This window comes from Pleurodeles waltl, chromosome 7, assembly GCF_031143425.1.
Source record: "Pleurodeles waltl isolate 20211129_DDA chromosome 7, aPleWal1.hap1.20221129, whole genome shotgun sequence".
Taxonomy (NCBI): Eukaryota; Metazoa; Chordata; class Amphibia; order Caudata; family Salamandridae; genus Pleurodeles; species Pleurodeles waltl.
Genome location: NC_090446.1, coordinates 734,957,370 through 734,980,760, shown reverse-complemented (window position 1 = coordinate 734,980,760; position 23,391 = coordinate 734,957,370). Strand labels below are relative to the sequence as shown.

At 50.3% G+C, this 23,391-nt stretch overlaps 1 protein-coding gene across 1 annotated transcript in view; it reads right to left on the bottom strand.

Annotated features, from left to right (window-relative positions):
• Positions 1 to 23,391, bottom strand: part of CDKL3 (cyclin dependent kinase like 3) — a 383,247-nt gene that overhangs the window by 79,102 nt on the left and 280,754 nt on the right. The window contains exon 3 of the mRNA XM_069201703.1: positions 20,323 to 20,501. Coding sequence (XP_069057804.1) covers positions 20,323 to 20,501 — 179 coding nt within the window. The remainder of the gene's footprint in view (positions 1 to 20,322; positions 20,502 to 23,391) is intronic.

The following is a 23,391-nucleotide window of genomic DNA, read 5'->3' as shown; positions in this document are numbered from 1 at the left end:
GAACAGAAGTACGAACAGATATCAAATGAAATGGAAAGGTGTATTGGCAAGGGGCGAGAGGGATCACACAATTTACTATGGGATATGTCCATGTATGCACATCACACAATCCATAACATCAAGATGTGGAAGGAGGTGCTCAGCAATACAAACACACAGCTGGAGATCACAAGACACAGTCTCTCGACGTACATAAAAATGTACTGAGTTAAACAGAATAATAGCCATGGGAAGGGCTGCTTTGGAAGGATCTGGATACATTGTTTAGCATTATTGTACCATGAGATTTGTGGGAGGATTGTAAGAAGGCGATACACTGGCCTGAAATATGTTACTACTACTCCAATTACTACACTATCATTTGGCACTAGACTGAGTATGGGAAAGGTTTGCAAGTAGACAAAGGATGGCTGTAACATGCTTACACACTGTAGAAAATGTAAGTTTAATTGTTAAGTTATCACACGTAATAAGACACAAAATACAGACTTTATTACTTGTTAATGGCTTTAAAAGCACTGCAAAGAGCATTGTACAGCGAAAATAAAAGCGTCAAGATAACTCCAGTGATTTATGCACCTGCTGGGGAGGAATGAGAGTTTTGGACAGTGGCATTTTTTACTGAAAGGTAGTTCAGATGGTTAATATGCAGGCTGCAAAGGATGTCTATCATGAAAAGAACAGTATTTTATGTGGATGGCACAGTGGGTTACTGCTTTTGTCACAGAGATTCTTTAGTTACTGTACAGTTCATAATAGTAATCTAGCACAGTGAGCTATGAACTGCAATTAAGGAGCTGCATGCCAACTGCATAGCACAAATTAGAAAGCTGTTTTTTCCCAGTCTATCATTTTCCTTATGCTGCTCAAAAGAAAAAAAAAAAAAAGGGTTTGCCTGTGTACAAATACATTCTTATTATTAAAGAGAACGCTAACGACTGTGTAGTGTTCTGAATGCTGAGTTTGTGCTTCTCCAGACCAAGCACTCTTAGAATAATGCCTACCAGTGTGGATGCCATGTGAATACTACACCTTGTACTCCCCTGTAAAGTGCTCCAACACCTACACTGGTATGAGAGATGCTATAATAAAAATTAATTACATGTGACAAAAAGGATAGGGAGAGAAGAGAGGCACTTATGGTTTACTTCCTTTCCCCACCACATATTTATGTATAAAAGCTTTCTTAGATCTTATGTACCTAAAAATAATAACAGAAATAGCCCCGGAGATAATTTTTAAAAATTGCCCGAAGGATTCACCTTTCCTAAATAAAACTAAAAATTGAAAAGTTAGTCGCCGAGATGCAGCACCAACATTTCCAATAAAATGTTTAGATTTTTGCATATTTTTTTTAATATAAAAGAATTATTTCAGGTTTGAAATTTAAATTGTGCAAATTGCTTGGGGGTACCTGGCTTCCAGTAATGTTTCACTGGTGGTCCCCAGGAGTAAAAAGGTTAGGAACCACAGGTGTACAACAAATAAGAACTTTCTTATGTAGGGATTACATTTAAAAATATTTGACCCATGCAAAGGTTGCCAAAATTCTTACAGTGAACAAATTTAGGGGGTGATTCTGACCTCGGCGGTAAAATGCCCTTACCGCCGGTCATAAGACCGCCATAACACCGCCGCGGTCAACCGCAACGGTCATTCTGACCCACAACGGCCAAACCTCCAAAAATCCGTCCTCCACTGCAGCCCGCCACATCGGCGGGCAGCGATAAACTGGAGATGACCAAACCTCCACCGTCACGCCAACAGAAATACGCCCATGCCATTACGACCCGCGAATCCACACGGCGGTCATTCAAACGCGGTATTCCATTGGCGGTACACACCGCCGCGGTCAGAATACACACACATCACCAAAACACAGCCACATTGGACAATTTGAAATACACACACCTGATACACATACACACACCACTCACACACAATCAACCAACTATAAAACACACACCCACATCACCCACAAACCCCTGCGACCAGAATTACTGAGAGAAGGAGAGAGAGACACAGCAGACAATCCATAGCAAGACACACTGAGGCACACTACACCATCACACACACCACATAGTAGCACAAAGCACCACTCACCAACACACTCCTCATCACATACACCACCCCACACCTCACCCACACCACCCCATGGCACCCCAAAGGCACCCACGCTTTTCGGACCAAGAACTCCGGGTCATGGTGGAGGAAATCCTAAGAGTGGAACCCCAGCTCTTCGGCTCGCAGGTGCAGCACACCAGTATAGCCAGGAAGGCGGAGCTATGGCAGCGGATCGTGGACAGGGTCAACGCGGTGGGACAGCATCCCAGGAATAGGGAGGACATCCGCAAAAGATGGAACGACCTACGGGGGAAGGTCCGATCAATGGTCTCCAGGCACAACATCGCGGTCCAGAAGACTGGCGGCGGACCCCCACCCACCCCTCCCGAATTTACATCGTGGGAGCAAGAGGTCTTGACCATCCTGCATCCTCAGGGCCTCGCTGGAGTAGCCGGAGGAATGGACTCTGGTAAGTCCCATCTCAACTACTATATCCCCCCCACCCCACCAGCATGCCAACCCACACCCCCACCCTCACCCCAAACCCCCCAGCACATATCCTCCCTGACAATGTCTCACCAGCACAACCCACCCATCCCAACACCAACTCCTGCATGCCAACACAAATCATGGGCACCCATCACCTATGCATGACCACTGCACTAACCCCTCCCCCCCACTAAATACCCTCACAACACCTCCCTCAAGGGAATGCCTGCACTGGGGAACAAGGGCACCCATAACACGCACGCTATTGCACACACAGAAACAATAACCAAACTCTCTTACCCCATGCAGGACCCGAACGACAACACACCAGCCAGGAGGGTCCAGAAGTGTCCATCCCACCACCGGAACAGGCCCACACTGAGGATAGCAGCTCTGTCGACAGTGAACCTGATGACCAGCCCGGACCATCGGGGACCTCTGGGCAGTCGGTTCCCCTCAGGCAGCCACAGGCCACACCAGACCCGACCCCCTCTGCCGACACCAGCACAGCTCCCACCCAGCGGGCCCATGCCTCTGTCTCTAGGACAGCTCAATCAGCGGTGTGTCCGCCACTACAGGGCACCCAGGCTAACCCAACACCCCAACAACAACAGGGACCTGGGGGCAGTGGGAGCGGGCACACCGGCCAGGGGACAGAGGCCGGGGGAAACCGGGCAGCTCGGAGGGCTGCTGTGCGACAGGGGGGGGAGGAGAGGCCCAGGGAACCCACTCTCCAAGAGGCCCTCACCACCATCATGGGGGCATACCACCACTCCCAAGAAACGATGGCGACGGTACTGGCCAGGTTCACTGAGATCCAGGCACAGCAGGAAGAACGCTACATGGGGTTCAGGGAGGAGCTGAGAATCATCGGGACCGCAATGGGGACCATCGTCCTGGCCCTCCACAGGATAGAGGACGCGTTGCGGGACCATGGTGCACCACACAGGGCCCCTGTCACTAGGCCGGACCAGGAACAGCCTACCACCTCCGCCGGCGCTAGTGGACAGGAGATTCCAACACCTCGACAGCCCCCCAGAACCCCACCTCCTGCTGAAGAACAACCACCCCGTAAGAGGAGCCTGAGACCAAAGAAAAAGACAGAGTAGGATGTCAAGACCCCGCCAGCAGGACATACCCCCTGAACTCTTCCCACTGTCCCACATTGCCACCCTGTCCAACCATGAACTGCCTATGCTCCATCCTTCCACAGGCAAAAGAACAATGCACCTGTGAGACTGAGAACTGGACTCTGCCATGGATATTCCTCCACCCCCACCCATCACCCTTAGAATCACATGTACCGATATCTAGCACTGTAAATAAATCACATTTTGAACACTAATCTGTTTTGAGTCATGCTGTCTTATTAACAAATGTATTACATATTACTGTTCCATTTCTGTTCTGTCAATTAGTCATGACAACATACCAATGTCAATACGCTGTATTTCATGGGCGAACCAAGCAGAAGTCAGGTACTGAGTCAGACAGCACTGAGAAGGGAAGGGAAAGGCAAAAATTACTGAAAAACATCTGTGGGGAACTACAGAAAGTACAGATGCAGGAGGCTAGAAGCAATTGGGAAATGGCGTGGGTGAGTCTTACCTGGGTGTCACTGGAAATACTGTTGTATCACTCTATCCCTATTGTCTGTGTCGTCCTCTGAGTCTTCCTCCTCTTCACTCTCCACAGGCTCCACGGCTTCTACAACACCACCATCTGGACCATCCTCCTGCAGGAAAGGCACCTGGCGTCGCAAAGCCAGATTGTGAAGCATACAGCAGGGCACGATGATATGGCACACCTTCTTTGGTGAGTACATTAGGGATCCACCAGTCATATGCAGGCACCTAAACCTGGCCTTCAGGAGTCCAAAGGTTCACTCAATCACCCTCCTAGTACGCCCATGGGCCTCATTGTAGCGTTCCTCTGCCCTTGTCCGGGGATTCCTTACTGGGGTCAGTAGCCACGGCAGGTTGGGCTAACCAGAGTCACCTATTAGCCACACACGTTGTCTCTGTAGCTGCTCCATCACATAGGGGATGCTGCTATTTCGCATCACATACGCGTCATGCACTGACCCTGGGAACTTGGCATTTACATGGGAGATGTACTGGTCAGCCAAACAGACCACCTGGACATTCATCGAATGATAATTTTTTCTGTTTCGGTACACCTGCTCATCGTCTTTTGGGGGTACCAAAGCCACATGGGTCCCATCAATGGCACCAATGATGTTGGGGATATGTCCAAGGGCATAGAAATCACCCTTCACTGTAGGCAAGTCACCCTCCTCGGGGAAAATGATGTAGCTCCGCATGAGTTTCATCAGGGCAGACAACACTCTGCTCAAAATCTTAGAAAACATAGGCTGAGACATTCCAGATGACATGGCCACTGTGGTCTGGAATGACCCACTGGCCAAAAAATGGAGGACTGACAAAACCTGCACCAGAGGGGGAATCCCTGTGGGTTGGCGGATGGGGGACATCAGGGCTGGCTCCAGCTGGGCACACAGTTCATGGATAGTGGCACGGTCAAGTCTGTATCGAAGTATTATATGGCGTTCTTCCATTGTCGACAGGTCCACCAGCGGTCGGTACACGCGAGGATTCCTCCTTCTCATCGCAAGTCCCAGCGGACGGTGCCTAGGAAGGACAACATGGAGCACAGAGTCAGCCAAACCACAGGTACGTACAGACAGCTTGCACAGTTAAAGAATGGCAATGGGTTGAAAGGCGTGTATGTGTGGCAATGCAAGGCCTAGGCCTGTGTGTCGCAGTCAAAATTAAGCCATGTGGGCCCTTGAAATGGCGGCTGCCTGACCTGTGAAGTGGGACAATGGGATGTGAGGTCAATGCGCTGGCGGGGCACACCGTGGCGGTAGGCGGTCGCAGACCGCGGCGCAAAGCCGCATTGGTTAACATTGAAGCCTATGGGTTTCAGGAGCCAATAACGAAGTGCGCCGGTGGTCGCGGTACGCACCGCCGCGGTACGCACCGCCGCAGACGTGACCGCCATTTTCTATCTGCTTAATCACTCGAGACCTGATCATCCACAGGAGAGGACCTATCCTGCAAGTGCTGCTGTGACCTCGGTCTGGAAGATACAATGGCTGCTGCGACTGGGGAAAGGGCCCCTGCCTTCACGTCTGAAGAGTTGGAGAAGCTCGTGGATGGGGTCCTCCCCCAGTATGCGCTACTCTACGGTCCTCCAGACCAACAAGTGAGTACACCGGGTGCACATGGAATGGGCTATGCCTGTGTGGATTGGGGTGGATGTAAGTTGGTGGGGTGGGGGGCGAATGAGGAGTGCAACGCCCGACAGATGAGAGCATGTGCCATATGGCAAAGTGGGTGGGGGGGGGCCAATTACATCTAACATGCAGGTCATTGATGATTTCCTCCTTTCCACCCTGTACATGTCTAATAGGTCAGCGCCCATCAGAAGATCGACATTTGGCGTGCCATCGCCAAGGAAGTCCGGACCTTGGGGGTCCACAACAGACGGGGCACCCACTGCCGCAAGAGGTGTGAGGACATCCGCCGCGGAACAAGGAAGACCGCAGAAACACTGCTGGGGATGGCCTCCCAACCTAGGAGGGGTGCCAGTCGCACCATGACCCCCCTGATGTCCCGGATCCTGGCGGTGGCCTACCCTGAATTGGATGGGCGCTTTAAGACATCACAGCAGACACAAGGGGGTGAGTATCAGCACATTCTCCTATCTTTCTGCGCAGTGGAGGCGTCTGGGTGGGGGAGGAGGGCTGTGGGTGACATTAGGCCAGGGCGCTTTCTGTAGTGTAGTCCTCTCCCTTAGGCATGGCCCTGTGCCCCCGGCCCCCACCTTGGTAGGGTGACAAGTACAGCCATTGAAGGTCCAGCATCTCCCATGTGCGCATTTGACGTCTCTTGGCCTGTTGTCTTAGTCAGTAGTACTGAGTAGTGTACCCCGAATGCGCGGCTTAGTGCATTAGGCACCTGTGTCTGTCCTCTCCGCCAACGGTGTTGACATTGCATGCACTCAACCTGGTCTTCTTTTTTCTCCCCCCACCCTTTCTCTTCATCTTCTTGTGCATGTGTGCATTAGCATCATCAGGCGGAGGAGATATGGCATCGGAGCACGAGGGAGCTGCAGGACACAAGGCCCCGGTGGGCCCAGGAACAGACACCGAGGGCACCAGTGATCCGGAGGGCGAGGGGAGCACCACGACGGGGACCGCTGGTGAGAGCAGCGAAAGCAACACGTCCTCGGATGGGAGCTCCCTAGGGGTGGCGGCAACATCCGTGCCCCCCGCCTCTACAGGTACAGCCGCCACCCAGCGCACCAGCCCCGCCCTCCCAGCAGCCCCTAAGTCTTCGCTCCGTGCCGGTTCGCCCAGGAAGGCGCGCGTCTCCTTCGCCCCAGGCACCTCAGCCCCTGCCCCTGTTGCCCCTGCTGCCCTCAGTGCGGAGCTCATTGACCTGGTAAGGACGCTCATTGTTGGGCAGACGACCCTTTTGAATGCCATCCAGGGTGTGCAAAGGGAGGTGCAACAGAGCAATGCGTACCTGGAGGGCATTCATTCGGGTCAGGCTGCCCATCAACGAGCGTTCACTGCTCTGGCCTCAGCACTGACGGCAGCCATTGTCCCTGTTTCCAGCCTCCCTCTTCTGACTGCCTCCAGCCTGTCTCTGTCTCCTGTTCCTCAGCCTATCCCATCCACACCATCAGACCAGCCTGCACACACCTCAACACCCAAGAGCAGCTCATCCAAACACAAGCACCACAGATCCCGCAAACACTCACCCGAGCAACACCCAGATGCAGACATGCCAACAGCCACTGCCACCCCTGTGTCCCCCTCCTCCTCGTCTCCCTCCTCCCTCCCTGTGACGTCTACACTCACACCTGCATGCACCCCAACATCAGCCAGTGCTTCCATCACCACCTCACCCTCCAGTACAGTCCACACTCGTGCAGTCACCACCCCCACTGCCATGTACACGTCCCCTGTGTCCTCTCCCACTGTGTCTGTCACCCCCTCTTCCAAGACACACAAACGCAGGCAGCCACCCACCCAACAGCCATCCACCTCACGACAGCCTACAGCACCAGCACCTTCACCCAATGACAGCACACCTGACTCTCCTACAACCACATCCTCTACCTCCACTTCCATCTCCACTTCTCCTACCCTTTACCTTGGCCCAAAAAAAACTTTTCCTGGCTAACCTTAACCTCTTTCCCCCCGATGACCTCCCCCATCCATCTTCAAAGAGTCCCAAGAGCACCGCAGCCACCACCAGCCCAGCTTCGGGTGTCACTGTTGTGCCTGGGTTCTGGAGCCCACCCTTTGCCAGCAGTGACACATCGATCAGCAGCAAGGACACGTCCAGCCCCCCCCCCCGGCAAGAGGACCCGCAAAAACAAGGACCGCCGTGCGAGGACCGACAGGGCTGCCCCCAAGGAGCAATGTGCGGCCACTTCACCACCCACACCATCTGGGGGAGGCAAGGGCCCGAGAGCCCCATCAAAGGAGCGGAAGGGCAGCAGGAGCGCGGAGAAGGTGGACCCCACATGCCACATCCCAGCTGGGAAGGAGGACACTAAGGAGGCCAGGAGTCCGTCCCCGAAGGGTCCAGATACGTCACGGTCCGAGGGCGACTGAGCAGGGAGTCGAGGCCAGGTCTGGCTCCCTTGACCTGCTGGATGAGCACCGCTGAACAGGGCCCGCGGTGCAGAAGAGCACCGCTGAACAGGGCCCCGCCGTGGAGATAGGCACCGCTGAACAGGGCCCGCCGTGGAGAAGAGCACCGCTGAACAGGGCCCCGCCGTGGAGAAGAGCACCGCTGAACAGGGCCCGCGGTGCAGAAGAGCACCGCTGAACAGGGCCCCGCCGTGGAGAAGAGCACCGCTGAACAGGGCCCGCCGTGGAGAAGAGCACAGCTGAACAGGGCCCCGCCGTGGAGAAGAGCACCGCTGAACAGGGCCCGCGGTGCAGAAGAGCACCGCTGAACAGGGCCCCGCCGTGGAGATAGGCACCGCTGAACAGGGCCCGCCGTGGAGAAGAGCACCGCTGAACAGGGCCCCGCCGTGGAGAAGAGCACCGCTGAACAGGGCCCGCGGTGCAGAAGAGCACCGCTGAACAGGGCCCCGCCGTGGAGAAGAGCACCGCTGAACAGGGCCCGCCGTGGAGAAGAGCACCGCTGAACAGGGCCCGCCGTGGAGAAGAGCACCGCTGAACAGGGCCCGCCGTGGAGAAGAGCACCGCTGAACAGGGCCCCGCCGTGGAGAAGAGCACCGCTGAACAGGGCCCGCGGTGCAGAAGAGCACCGCTGAACAGGGCCCCGCCGTGGAGAAGAGCACCGCTGAACAGGGCCCCGCCGTGGAGAAGAGCACCGCTGAACAGGGCCCGCCGTGGAGAAGAGCACCGCTGAACAGGGCCCCGCCGTCTCAAGCACCGCTCCGCTGGGCACCGCCGTCTCAAGCACCGCTCCGCTGGGCCCCGCCGTCTCAAGCACCGCTCCGCTGGGCCCCGCCGTCTCAAGCACCGCTCCGCTGGGCCCCGCCGTCTCAAGCACCGCTCCGCTGGGCCCTTCTTCTCAAGCACCGCTCCGCTGGGCCCTTCCTCTCAAGCACCACTCCGCTGGGCCCTTCCTCTCAAGCACCGCTCCGCTGGGCCCCGCCGTCTCAAGCACCGCTCCGCTGGGCCCTTCTTCTCAAGCACCGCTCCGCTGGGCCCTTCTTCTCAAGCACCGCTCCGCTGGGCCCTTCCTCTCAAGCACCGCTCCGCTGGGCCCCGCCGTCTCAAGCACCGCTCCGCTGGGCCCTTCCTCTCAAGCACCGCTCCGCTGGGCCCCGCCGTCTCAAGCACCGCTCCGCTGGGCCCTTCTTCTCAAGCACCGCTCCGCTGGGCCCTTCTTCTCAAGCACCGCTCCGCTGGGCCCTTCCTCTCAAGCACCGCTCCGCTGGGCCCTTCTTCTCAAGCACCGCTCCGCTGGGCCCTTCCTCTCAAGCACCGCTCCGCTGGGCCCTTCTTCTCAAGCACCGCTCCGCTGGGCCCTTCCTCTCAAGCACCGCTCCGCTGGGCCCCGCCGTCTCAAGCACCGCTCCGCTGGGCCCTTCCTCTCAAGCACCGCTCCGCTGGGCCCCGCCGTCTCAAGCACCGCTCCGCTGGGCCCTGCCGTCTCAAGCACCGCTCCGCTGGGCCCCGCCGTCTCAAGCACCGCTCCGCTGGGCCCTTCTTCTCAAGCACCGCTCCGCTGGGCCCTTCCTCTCAAGCACCGCTCCGCTGGGCCCCGCCGTCTCAAGCACCGCTCCGCTGGGCCCTTCTTCTCAAGCACCGCTCCGCTGGGCTCTTCCTCTCAAGCACCGCTCCGCTGGGCACCGCCGTCGCAAGCACCGTTTATGGTTCACTGTGCCCACCATGCCTCCTCCTTGACCAGTGGAGACTGTCATCCACCTGATGGACTGTGGCTTTGCACTCCCCAGGATGGTCCAGTGGGCAGCCCACCCACTGTAGAGACATTGAGAGACTGTGGCTTTGCACTCCCCAGGATGGTCCAGTGGGCAATCCACCCACTGCAGAGACTTGAGAGACTGTGGCTTTGCACTCCCCAGGATGGTCCAGTGGGCAGCCCACCCACTGTAGAGACATTGAGAGACTGTGGCTTTGCACTCCCCAGGATGGTCCAGTGGGCAATCCACCCACTGCAGAGACTTGAGAGACTGTGGCTTTGCACTCCCCAGGATGGTCCAGTGGGCAGCCCACCCACTGTAGAGACATTGAGAGGCTCCCCAGGATGGTCCAGTGGGCAATCCACCCACTGCAGAGACTTGAGAGACTGTGGCTTTGCACTCCCCAGGATGGTCCAGTGGGCAGCCCACCCACTGTAGAGACATTGAGAGACTGTGGCTTTGCACTCCCCAGGATGGTCCAGTGGGCAGCCCACCCACTGTAGAGACATTGAGAGACTGTGGCTTTGCACTCCCCAGGATGGTCCCGTGGGCATGGTGGCTCCTCGTGGATCTGGCGTCGTGGACTCATGTGGCTGTGGTGCCCCCCCCTTCCCTTCCCCCTGAGGTGCCTGTAGTTTTTACATCTGATGCCCCTGCAGTGTTCTCTCCAAAGGACTCAGGTCTCCTGTGTGGGCTTTGCCCTTGTTTCTCAAGACTTTGGCCCACGGACATGCTGAAATCGTAGGTTGTGCAGGACTTGGTACTTCAGTTATACACTGATGTGTGTGTCATTAGTTTTGTTGTGGATATCTTTCATGGTTGTACGCTAATTTTCTGGAGCTTTTTGGTACATAAATATTTATTCAAAATATGATTATGTCCTAGCATTTTTCAGGGGTGTTTGGGTGGTGTCACTGTGACTTGGTGCGCTGCATTGGTGAGTACATAGTTGGGGGGTCGCATATGTGTGTGCCCGTAACCTTTCGTCCTCCCCCTCCCGTGTGTCGTAGGTGCAGTACTCACCGTTGTCGTCTGCGCCGGACTTCGTACTCGTGGTAGATGAGAAGGTAGACGAGAGCAGGTAGGATGTTTAATTCGGGTTCCATGCTGTCCTCCTTCCTCCTGGAGTGCGTAGTGGTGAGCGTTTTCCCGTCCGTAGTCTGTTTCCGCCGTGTTTTTATCGGCGGTGCTCCCGCCCCGGAAAAGGTGGCGGATTGGTGAGTTGGAATAGTGTGGGCGGTACATTGTCTGCCGCCTGTCTGTTGGCGGTGACCGCCGCGCTGTTTGTTTGTACCGCCGTGGCGGTCGGAGTGTTAAGGTGGCTGTCTGTGTTGGCGGTTCCCGCCAGGGTCAGAATCCCATATTTTTTACCGCCAGCCTGTTGGCGGGTTGGCCGCCGCTTTAACACCGACCGCCAGGGTTAGAATCACCCCCTTAGTCTTGAGGGAACAGAGGATTCATTTGCAGCAGTTAACAATATGTTGTCAGGAGTGTGGAATTTTATAAAATGTCTAATTGTCCATGGGACAGTTTGTGTCATCAGTCTACTTGTCCTGTAAAAACACATGCATATTTTCCTCCTGCTAAAATGGTGTTTACAAATATTGTCTAGGAGTTTGATTTCCTGGTCTGCCTCATTAAATGCTAGCTCATGTATAAAAGCTGTAAATATGCACTAATGCAGGAACAGATTACCATGGGTGCACTTTGTGATTTTCTTTAAGAATTCTGCCATAAACTGGTTATCACAGACCTTTTGTTATTTGAATTCTGTCTCTCTGTTTATTGACTGGCTTCAGTGGTAGTGACACCATTCTGCTCTTCCATACGAAGAATATTGGCACAAAGTAGTTTTGGCACAAAGTAGTTTTGTTCATGCCAGGAACTACTATGGCAATGTGTAACTTTGATGAAAAGGTTACATTGATTTTTCCTGTTATGAATATAAATTTTGGAAATACCACTGTGCATCCGCACATTTTACTAAATGATGCTTCAAAAAAATGACACCTAAAATATCATGGTAGTTTAGCAGAATGTTTCTTTCCTAGTTACATTGTTTGTGAAGATATTTTGAAAGCAGGGAATAGCAAATTTTGCTTTCAAGTTTCTGCAGATATTTGCATCTGATGAGAGAGCATTCTGGAAGAATTGTGCTGGGCATTTGTTTACGGTAATTCCATACCCCTGGTTGTGTATTTCTTCATAGCTCTATAGAGTACATACTAATAATTTAGTCATGTTCAATGACAGAAGAGATATAGAAATTAACAGAAGAGTTACTATGTGCTGAATTGTAAATAATATAAGGAAATAATAGATATATAATAATGTGGGTTCTTGTTGGGGTGTAGAGTGAGTTAGTTATGTGATAACAAACTTCTACTAAGGTGTTTTGATATTTAAAATATACATATTAGTGCAGTAATAATAATTACGCATGACGTGTTAGTGACTGATCGATTTCACTTAATAAGAGGCTAAAAGAAAATAACACAAGTGGATGTTTAAAAATCTGCAGTACATGTAGTATGTTGAAGTCATATGAGTGCAACCAGGGTGTCAAAAGGGCAATGAATGGGTAAAAATGCAGCACATTTGTCACAAATGTGTTTTATTTTTATTGTATTTTATTTTATGCATTTATCTGCGAGGTCCCGTCCCTGTATTAAATTGTGGCAGTTAAGATTACCTTCCCCATTTCTGAAAACCACAGACTCTGGGCATGGCTCCAAGGGCAAAGCCACGGATTGTTGCGATATGTTACCATGACGGACCAAGTAGAATTGTAGAATAAATGTACAGCTGAATGTTAGTTAATTTTAAAGTTTATAGGATTTTTTTTATATACACCCTGGACGCAGGATGTATGTATCTACGTATATATATGTGCATATAATTGGCGGCAGGAGGAGTATTTTTCTATCCATGTTTTTTCCTAGGTTTCAGAACATGGACGAGAAGATGTGGTTTCTGTATCCGTCTGTCTATGTTACGTTTTATGTTTTCATAATTAATGGGAGTCTTCCGTGGTACATCTTAATGTGCACAATGACCTAGCATTCGTGCTACCAAAAATGGCGCATAGAACAGAATTACAGAAGGGGGAAAAGAGAACACCTGGCGGGGTGCGCAGGAAGAGGACACCAACGTGGGGAATATAAGAAAGGAAATAGAGGATATAAAAAAGGTAGAAGAAGGAGCTGGGAAAGTGACAGATGGGACAGACGTCGGAGGAATGCTGGATCGAATAGCAGCATGGTTCAGGGGTTGGGGTACCTGGTTGGTAGAGGTACTAGCGATAGGGATAGTGGCACTGATAACGATATGTGTGCTCATACCAGTTTGTCCATCCGTCCTGGCACTACTCTTAAAAAAAAAAAAAATAACTGTCACCAGAAACGCACACATTATAGAAGAAAAAGATATAAGGATGACAACAGGGATGAGCAAGAGGTATAAATGAGAGCAATACACCATGACCCTTAGATTTGTCATTGAGTATCAGAGGGCGGAATGTGGAATCGCATTTTACAGTTCTTAGGTATGCTATGCCTAGTGGCCCCTGTGATACACAATGACAATCTCTGCACAGGCCTATCATTAAGTAAAGAGGCCTACAAATGTAATTCGCTACTGCTAGGAACGCATTATGTTGCAAGGCTTGCTCTCTGAACAGCCATCATGAAACATCATCGTCATTGCATGCTAGCTGAAGCAATCTCCCTTCTGGAAAGTACCAGTCTGAGTACGTGATGTTCTCAAGTTCTGTCACAAGATGGACCATGTGATATTAGGCACGTAGGCCACCTTGTGTAAAATCCTTTTCTATGCTTTTTGTTACTATATATGGTATGATAGGAAAAACTACCTCAGCCATAATGGAGAAGTAGTCATACATCAATCATACGTCAAAGCCAAAGAACCAATAAGACGTTGAATTATGTTTGTGGTTTAATACTATAAAAGATCGTGTATTACTTCCTTGTATTAGGCTGTTCGTGTACACTAGTACAGAGCATCCTCCATGTACATGTCTTTCTATTCTATCCCTAATGAATTATTAAATGTTTATCTAGAAAGAGCTGGCTAACGGTCGTTTGTATCTGAATGGGTGCTGAATAATTAGGCTTCTACAATGGTGTGTGGGTTGTCGAGGTGAAAGTTGACGTCGCCGAGTAGGATGTAGTCGGTGGATGCGAGTGCATGAGGGGCGACGAGGCCAGCAATGGTTTAGCTGAACTGGGGCAGGGGCCCGGGCGGTCTCTAGACGAGCGTGCCAGGAAGGAAGGTATTCGGGGTGATCGGAATTTGAAAGAGTAGGTCTTCAAGGGTGGTTGGATGGTTCTGTGTCTCGATGGTCGTTGACAGGAGGAGGGTGTTCTTGTAGACTATGGCGACGCCTCCTCCTGCTAGAATGACTGTCTTTGTGGATGATTTTGTAGCCATCAGGAATGGCGGTGGCGATGTCCGGGGCGGAGGTGGGGGTTATCCAGGTCTTTGTGAAGAAGGCGACGTCAGGGGCGGTTGGGTTGAGGCGGTCCCAAACTTCTACTGTATGTTTGGCAAGGGAGCAGGTGTTGAGGAATATGCACTTGAGGTGTCTGCCTGGGCTACGGGCGGGGTTGTGTGTTGTATGGAGGCAGGTGAGGGAGCAGAAGTGTCAGGAGAACAGACCATGAGTATTCTTTGGGTCGGCTTGGTGTCAGGCTGAGGATCTTTGAGGGTTTAGGGCTTGTAGAGCTTTGGCATTGTACCAGTGGGTGTTGTGGGAACTAGGGTCCGTGGCACTGGGCGCAGTCCAGGGGCGGATAGGCACAGACGGGCCTGCCTATAGCAAGCCTTTGGTGCGCCTGCTGTGCTTTCACGCAGCCACAATTAAGAAGGGGAGGGAGGTAGGAGAGGCTGGTCAGCTGAGAGGCAGAGAAAGCGATTTGCAGGGAGGGGGTCGGGCCGCAGGTGCAGCAGGGATGGAGCGTAGAAAAGTGGCAAACAGCAATAGCAGCAGCACAAGAGTGCAAAGAAGAAAAACAGACAAAAAGAGTAAAAACGAGTAAAAAAGATGAAAAAGCAAGAAAGAGAGAGACAGATGAACGAGTTACTTACCTTCGGTAACGACTTTTCTGGTGGATACATTAGCTACCTGTGGATTCCTCACCTAATGAATACTGCCATGGCGCCAGCATTCGACGGAAATCTTCTTCCTAGTCTCTGCACGTCGACGAGGACGTCACTCTAGCCCACGCGACGCCGTCTGACGTCATACAGGCAATAAGAGGTCCTCGACGACGTGCCGACGTCAGTACCAACATTTTTTACGTGCATGAGAACAACCACCCAATGCAATGAAAGAGCAAGGCAACATCCCATAACCTTGTAAAATACACAATATTGCAATGAATAGCTGTAAATTTAATATAACGAACAAATATATGCAAATCATGTATGTACACAAAGATATATACATATATATATATATATATATATATATATATATATATATATATACAGATAAATATACACAAGTATCCATATATACAACATCTATTGCAACCTTGAAGACCAAGAGGAGCGCACTCAAGGATTACTTGGTAAGACCAGAAAGGCAACGGGGAGGCGGGTGGGACTGTGAGGAATCCACAGGTAGCTAATGTATCCACCAGAAAAGTCGTTACCGAAGGTAAGTAACTCGTTCTTCTGATGGATACAACTACCTGTGGATTCCTCACCTAATGAATAGAGTCCCAAAGCAGTACCACGCCCGGTGGCGGGTGCTTAAATGGTCAAACCAAGAAATCCTGCAGCACTGACCATGCAAAATGGCCGTCCCTTCTGACCTCAGAGTCCAAACAGTAATGTTTCGCAAAAGTGTGAAGGGACGACCAAGTTGCGGCCTTGCAGATGTCAACCACAGGAACACCTCTGGCCAAGGCCGAAGTGGCCGACTTAGCTCTGGTGGAATGAGCTCTAATGCCCTCAGGAGGGTCCTTCTTTGCCAAAGAGTAACAGATTTTAATGCAAAGAACCACCCACCTGGAGAGTGTTCTCTTGTGGACTGCCTTTCCTCTCCTCTTGCCCACGTACCCGATGAACAGCTGATCGTCCAGCCTGAAATCCTTTGTTCTATCAATAAAGAAGCTCAACGCCCTCTTTGGGTCCAGACGGTGCAGTCTTTCTTCCTCTTTAGAAGGATGAGGCGGAGGATAGAACGTGGACAAAGTAATTGCCTGAGCCAAATGGAAGGGTGAAACAACCTTCGGGAGGAAAGCAGCCTTGGTCCTCAACACCACCTTATCCCCATAAAAAGTTGTATAAGGGGGCTTTACCGATAAGGCCTGCAACTCACTCACTCCCCTTGCAGATGTTATAGCTACCAGGAAAACTGTTTTTATAACCAAATACCTTAAGGGGCAAGAATGCATAGGCTCAAAAGGGGACCCATTAAGGAAAGTCAGGACCAAGGACAAATCCCATTGCGGCATAACGAATGGTTTTGGAGGATATTTATTTAGAAGACCTTTCAAGAATCTGATAACAATAGGGGATTTAAATAACGATGGTTGGTCTGGAAGACAAATGAAGGCTGACAAGGCCGACAAATAACCCTTAATGGTAGCCACTGCACAACCTTTCTGCGCTAGAGACAGAGTAAAAGACAAAACGTCCGATAGATGAGCATGTAAGGGATCAATCTGCCTCTCTCCACACCACGCAACAAATTTAGACCACCTATTAGCGTAGATAGATTTAGTGGAGTGTCGCCTGGCCGCTAATATAACATCCACTACATCAGGCGGGAGAGAGAAGGAACTCAGGTTGCCCCGTTCAATCTCCAGGCATGTAGGTGCAGACTCTGGAGGTTGGGGTGTAAAACCTGCCCCTGCGACTGCGAGAGGAGGTCTGCCCTGAAAGGGAGACGGAGCGGAGGGCACATTGAGAGTTGGAGAAGGTCGGAGTACCACACCCTCCTTGGCCAATCCGGAGCTATTAAGATGACTATCGCCCGGTCTTGGCGAATCTTCCTCAATACTCGAGGAATCAAGGGTATGGGAGGAAACGCGTAAAGCAACTGGCCGCACCAGGTTATTTGAAACGCGTCCCCCAACGCTCCCTGCATCGGGTACTGGAGGCTGCAGAATAACGGACAATGCGCGTTCTCCAGAGTGGCAAACAGATCTACCCGAGGAAACCCCCACCTTTGGAAGATCAAACGGGCTTGATCTGGATGGAGACGCCACTCGTGGTCTGCCGAGAATTGGCGACTGAGACCGTCCGCACGTACATTCAAGACTCCGGCCAGATGATTTGCTACCAAGCAAATCTGATGGTCCTTTGCCCAGGACCATAGTCGAAGAGCTTCTCTGCAGAGAAGGTACGACCCTACTCCTCCCTGTTTGTTTATGTACCACATCGTGGTAGTATTGTCCGTCAGGACCTGTACCGACTGACCACGAAGGGAAGGGAGGAAGGCCTTGAGAGCCCGTAACTCCAACAGATTGATATGAAACATCTGCTCCTCTGGAGACCAAAGGCCTTTGATCTCCAGATCCCCCAGATGAGCTCCCCACCCTAGAGTGGAAGCATCCGTTATGACCGTGGCCACTGGTGGCGACTGCGCGAACGGCTTTCCTTGTGAAAGATTGTTGCTCGCAATCCACCACTTCAAATCCACAGCAGCATCTCTGGAGATCTTGACAGCACCTTCTAGATCTCCTTTCTGTTGAGACCACTGCCTTCGGAGGCACCACTGAAGAGCCCTCATGTGCCAGCGAGCATGCGTGACCAACAGAATGCAGGAGGCAAACAGACCGAGCAGACGAAGGACCTTGAGGACTGGAACTACCGCTCCATTTCGAAACATTGGAACCAATTCCTGAATATCTTGAATCCGCTGAGGCGGAGGAAAGGCTCGACTCAATGTTGTATCCAGTACTGCCCCTATGAACAGGAGGCGCTGAGAGGGCTCCAGGTGAGATTTGGGCTCGTTCACCGAAAAACCCAGGTCGAACAACAACTGAGTCGTTGACTGCAGATGATGCGACACAAGCTCTGGCGACTTGGCTTTGATCAACCAGTCGTCCAAGTAAGGGAATACTGCTATCCCTTTCCTTCTGAGCTCTGCCGCAACCACCGACATCACCTTCGTGAAGACTCGAGGTGCTGAACTAAACTGATAGTGCTGCGATCCCACCATAAACCGGAGATACTTCCTGTGTGACTTGAGTATCGGGATATGAAAGTAAGCATCCTGCAAGTCGACAGACACCATCCAATCTTCCTTGTTCAACGCCAAAAGCACCTGAGCTAGGGTCAGCATCTTGAACTTTTCCTGTTTGAGGAACCAATTCAAGATCCTGAGGTCCAGGATTGGTCTCAACCGACCATCCTTCTTGGGAATCAGGAAATACCTTGAGTAACAACCTCAACCCCTTTCCTGCTCTGGGACCAACTCTACCGCGCCCTTTGAAAGGAGGACTTGTACCGGCGCCGAGCCCACGTTCCCAAAAGGGAGAAAGGGCATAAAGGGTGCCGGCCGTAGAGGCGCAGGATCACCCAATGAAAAGGCCAAAGGGCCAGCCGGAGCACCCCCTTGAGCCATCTGTTGGAAGATGGTATACATCGCATTTAGGAATGCGGTACTATCGGCTCCAGGGGTGGGAAAAGCCGGATACTGGGGTGCCTGTATCGAAGGCGACCCCGACGCCGGCCTCGACGTCTGTGACGCCGGAGACAACACCAGAGGCTGCACCACTTCAATCCCCGACGCCTGTCCAGGTGAAGTCGGTGACGCCGGAGAGGGCAACGGCGTCGATGGATGCGGCGTGACCGTGGGACTGACCTCCCAAGTCGTCCGGCGCCGATCCGAAGACCTGGAACGAGTCTCCTTGCTTGAATGGCGCCGTGATTCTCTACGGCACCGGGAGTCTCGATGAAGCCGATGCCTTGGCGAAGAAGACTTCTTATGATGTTTTTCTTTCTTCGACTTCGCTATAAACAACTTCGCCTCACGTTCCTTGAGGGCCTTCGGATTCATGTGCTGGCATGAATCGCAAGTCGAGACGTCGTGGTCGGAGCTTAAACACCAAAGGCAGTCGGAGTGAGGATCCGTAACTGACATCTTGCCCCCACACTCACGACAAGGCTTAAAACCCGACTTTCTTTGTGACATTATTACTGCAGCGAAGGACTACGCAGCAAAAAATACACTGTAACCACGAAAGTAACAGTTGCTCCCTCGAAGATAACTGTTTCGAATGCACGGAAAAAAGGGAACTGACGTCAGCACGTCGTCGAGGACCTCTTATTGCCTGTATGACGTCAGACGGCGTCGCGTGGGCTAGAGTGACGTCCTCGTCGACGTGCAGAGACTAGGAAGAAGATTTCCGTCGAATGCTGGCGCCATGGGAGTATTCATTAGGTGAGGAATCCACAGGTAGTTGTATCCATCAGAAACAGATAGTCGTTAGGCTACCAGGGATGAGGCGCAGGGTGATGGTGGGTCTCGATCTCAGAGCCAGCAGGCACTCAGAGGGATCAGCAGCAGCAGGTGGAGCTGTGAAGGAGGGAGCGAACAGACACTGACCAGAGGGTCAAATTAAACAAGCAGGAGGTTAAAAGCAAATGATTTCACTTCAGCACCCTTGGCACTTTGATGAACTGAACTGAAGCTATAGTTTCAAATTTAGCCCAGAAAGCAGTCGCTCAATTGAGGTCACCCTCTGGCAACATGTCTATCCTAGATTGGTCTTGAAGAAAACAATATCTTGAAAACTTCTATAGTAAACAAAAGAAATGATCTAGATTTTTAGTGACCCACGGGTTTAATAGAATTGGCGGGTGACAATTTACCTCCCAGAGCATTTATTGCTAGTACGCATTGGAAAACTGCTATTTGTTCCACAAAATGTTTCTTCTGAAGAAAGCCACTACATTCCTCTTATTACTCTTTAGTGACAAAAATCTTCGGTCATCCTAAACATGGAGCAAACCTTTGTTTTTTGTCTTCTCAGAATTAATTACTAGGAGAAAATAGTTATTATTATTTTTTTTTCACTTTTTTCTGCTCGTTCGAGGCTACTTTTTTCTTTCAGGTCAAATAATTCAGTTTGCTATTAATCATAACTAGCTGATGGACTTGATAGACAGTGCACAGATGTTATGTAGAGAGCATGAAAGACACCCAAGATACGGGATAATGAGGTTTCACATTTGTTACAACTGCTCTTTCACAAAGTACAATTTGTAGTTTACCAGTGATCTCAAACATTTTCCACAAAAACTTAGGAACTTTAAATGCACGTAAGAAAACTATTACAAAGTACATACTTTCCGTACTTAGAGTCCCCTAGTAACAGCTCTGGCGCTCTATACCATCGTGTGGCAACATAATCTGTATATATATCTCCATTTGTTGTTAATGTTCGAGCAAAGCCAAAATCGCATATCTTAATAATTCCAGACTGAGTAATTAAGATATTCTCAGGTTTAATGTCACGATGCATAATCTGCAAAACAAAATTGAGTTTACAATCCAAATTACATGAATTAGACACACAATCTCTTTTTTGTTCTCAGTTATTAAATATTATATTATATGCTTTCAGAGAGCTAAATATGAAGGTGTAGCTTGTTTCTCAGGGTTTGTTTCCAAATGTAAGTAGCAAATAAAATGATGTAGTCAGCTGCCAGACAACATCTTGGTGGAACCAAATAACTGATCAAATTTCAGTTTGGTGTACATTTTGTGAAGTAAACGTTTTATGAGACCAAAATATAGTAGTGTAAATGAAAGGTCAAAGATCAAATATGTGTTTTTCCCTATATAAGAAGTCAATTATTTAGATATTATGTTTATAACTTCATAATCTTTCCTTAATGATTGAAAAGGAATGGTTTCTTACCTGTAACTCCAGTTCTCTCGTAGGGGTATTTCCATGATAGTCATAAGCACTGAATAGTTCCGCGCGCCTGCGGGGACCCCGGAGCACTGATATGAAGTATATTCTTAAGTGCAAATACCAGCCCTTTGAAAAAAGGTCTTTCAAAAAACACTTAAGAATAACAATGTGCAGCCTATGTGAACAGCTACACAGGCCAAATTGTTAAAAAGAAAAACAGTTGAAGTGTAAATTCCCGTTTAAACATCTATTTATTCTAGAAATGTAATAACAAATACATTCTCATATTCCATTTACACCTCTCATGAGAATAAAAACAATGCAGGGCAGTGTAGCCCATAGGCTGCCATTATACAGAATGTAAATAGAGCTGTGCCTTTAAGAAAGTAAAGTCTTCCTGTTTCCCATCATGCACAGCAAAAGGCAGTTGCCTCAGTTCTTTTTGAAGGCTTGTAACCTGACATGAAGGAACAAAAACATTTGTTGGAGTACCAACATCGATAATGTTTATGGCAACCTGTTCTATGTCAACTCCACCGGGGAGGAGGGAGGGTTGCTTATGACTATCAAGGAAATACCCCTACGAGAGAACTGGAGTTACAGGTAAGAAACCATTCCTTCTCTCGTAGGGGATTTCCATGTATAGTCATAAGCACTGAATAGAGTAGCAAGCCCATCCCCATAACCGCGGTGTAGTAGACAGAAGAATACTGACAAAAACATGAGTCATGCAAATAAATTCTTAAGCAAGGCCTGTCCAACCTGCGCATCTGCCCTAGCGTCTGTATCAAGGCAGTAATGCTGAGTAAAGGTATGGACCGACTTCCAAGTGGCAGCCTTGCATATTTCTGCCAAAGGGATATTTCTCATCAAGGCTGCAGTAGCTGCCTTCCCTCTAGTAGAGTGGGCTTTTGGCCTACCACCAAGGGATTTGTTCGCTAACTGATAACATAACATTATACATTAAACAATCCACCTGGATAAAGATTGCTTAGACGTGCCCAACCCTGTTCTAACTGGGCCATAGTTAACAAAGAGCTGTTGTGATTTACGTAAGCATTTTGTCCTGTCCAAGTAAAATTTCAAAACCCTCTTTACATCCAGAGAGTGCAGAGTTCTCTCAGCAGGAGTAGTTGGATTTTGAAAGAAAGTTGGTAATGAAATGGTTTGGTTCACATGAAAGTCGGAGACGACTTTTGGTAAAAATTTTGGATGAGTCCTCATTACCACTTTCACAGAATGAAAAACCGCGTAGGGCTCTTGAGCGCAAAGGGCCTGGATTTCGCTAACCCTACGCGCTGAAGTGATTGCCACCAGAAAAGCAGTTTTCCATGTGAGATGTTGAAGTGATGCCTTATGTATTGGCTCGAATGGAGGTAGCATCAGACGCGATAGGACAACGTTCAGTTCCCATGGAGGAGATGGCTTTCTAATGGGAGGAAAGACCTTTTTTAAACCTTCCAGGAAGTCCTTAATAATTGGAATCCGAAAAAAGGAAGTTTGTGAAGGGCTCTTTCTGTATGCCGTTACAGCCGCCAAGTGTACCTTTATTGATGACAGTTGTAAGCCCGATTTTGCCAAACTTAGCAAGTATGGCAGGATAGATTCCTCTCCACAGGATACCGGGTCAATGTTGTTGTCTAAACACCACACACAGAATCTCTTCCACTTGCTTGCATAAGCCGATCGTGTGGAAGGGATCTTTGCTTCTTTCAGGATTTCCATACAGTCCTGAGGTAGGTTCAAGTGTCCATATTGCACTAGCTCAGGAGCCATGCTGCCAAACTCAACGATGAGAGGTTGGGATGAGATATCTGCCCTCTGAACTTCGTGAGCAGGTCCGGACGATAAGGCAGTCTGATGTGTGGTTTGAGTGACCAGTGAAGAAGGTCTGGGAACCACCATTGGCGTGGCCATTCCGAAGCAATTAGGATCATTTTGGACTGAGCATTGGATAACTTCTGGAGGACCGCCGGAATCAGGGGAAGCGGTGGAAAGGCGTAAAGAAATGCTCCTGACCAGCTTATCCACAGGGCATTCCCCAGTGTCCCTGGATGGTAATATCTGGAGGCGAAGTTTTGGCATTTTTTGTTTTCTGGGGTTGCGAATAGGTCTATAGAGGGGATACCCCATAGTGCAAAAATAGAATGAACAACGTCGTCGTGTAGCACCCATTCGTGGTTCTCGTCCATTACGCGACTGAGGGTATCCGCTTGAACATTCTGGATGCCAGGCAGGTGAGTTGCCACTAGTGACAGGTTCCTGGCTAGAAGCCAATGCCAGATTGTCTGAGCTTCTCTGGATAAAATCCTGGACCTGGTGCCTCCTTGTTTGTTTACGTAGTACATAGTGGCCACGTTGTCCGTCTGGAGAAGGATAGTTTCCGCTCTCAGAGAGGGAAGGAAGGCTTTGAGCGCAAGGTGGACTGCGCGAAGCTCCAGCAGGTTGATATGATAGAGACTCTCTCTCCGTGACCACTTGCCTTGGACTCGAAGAT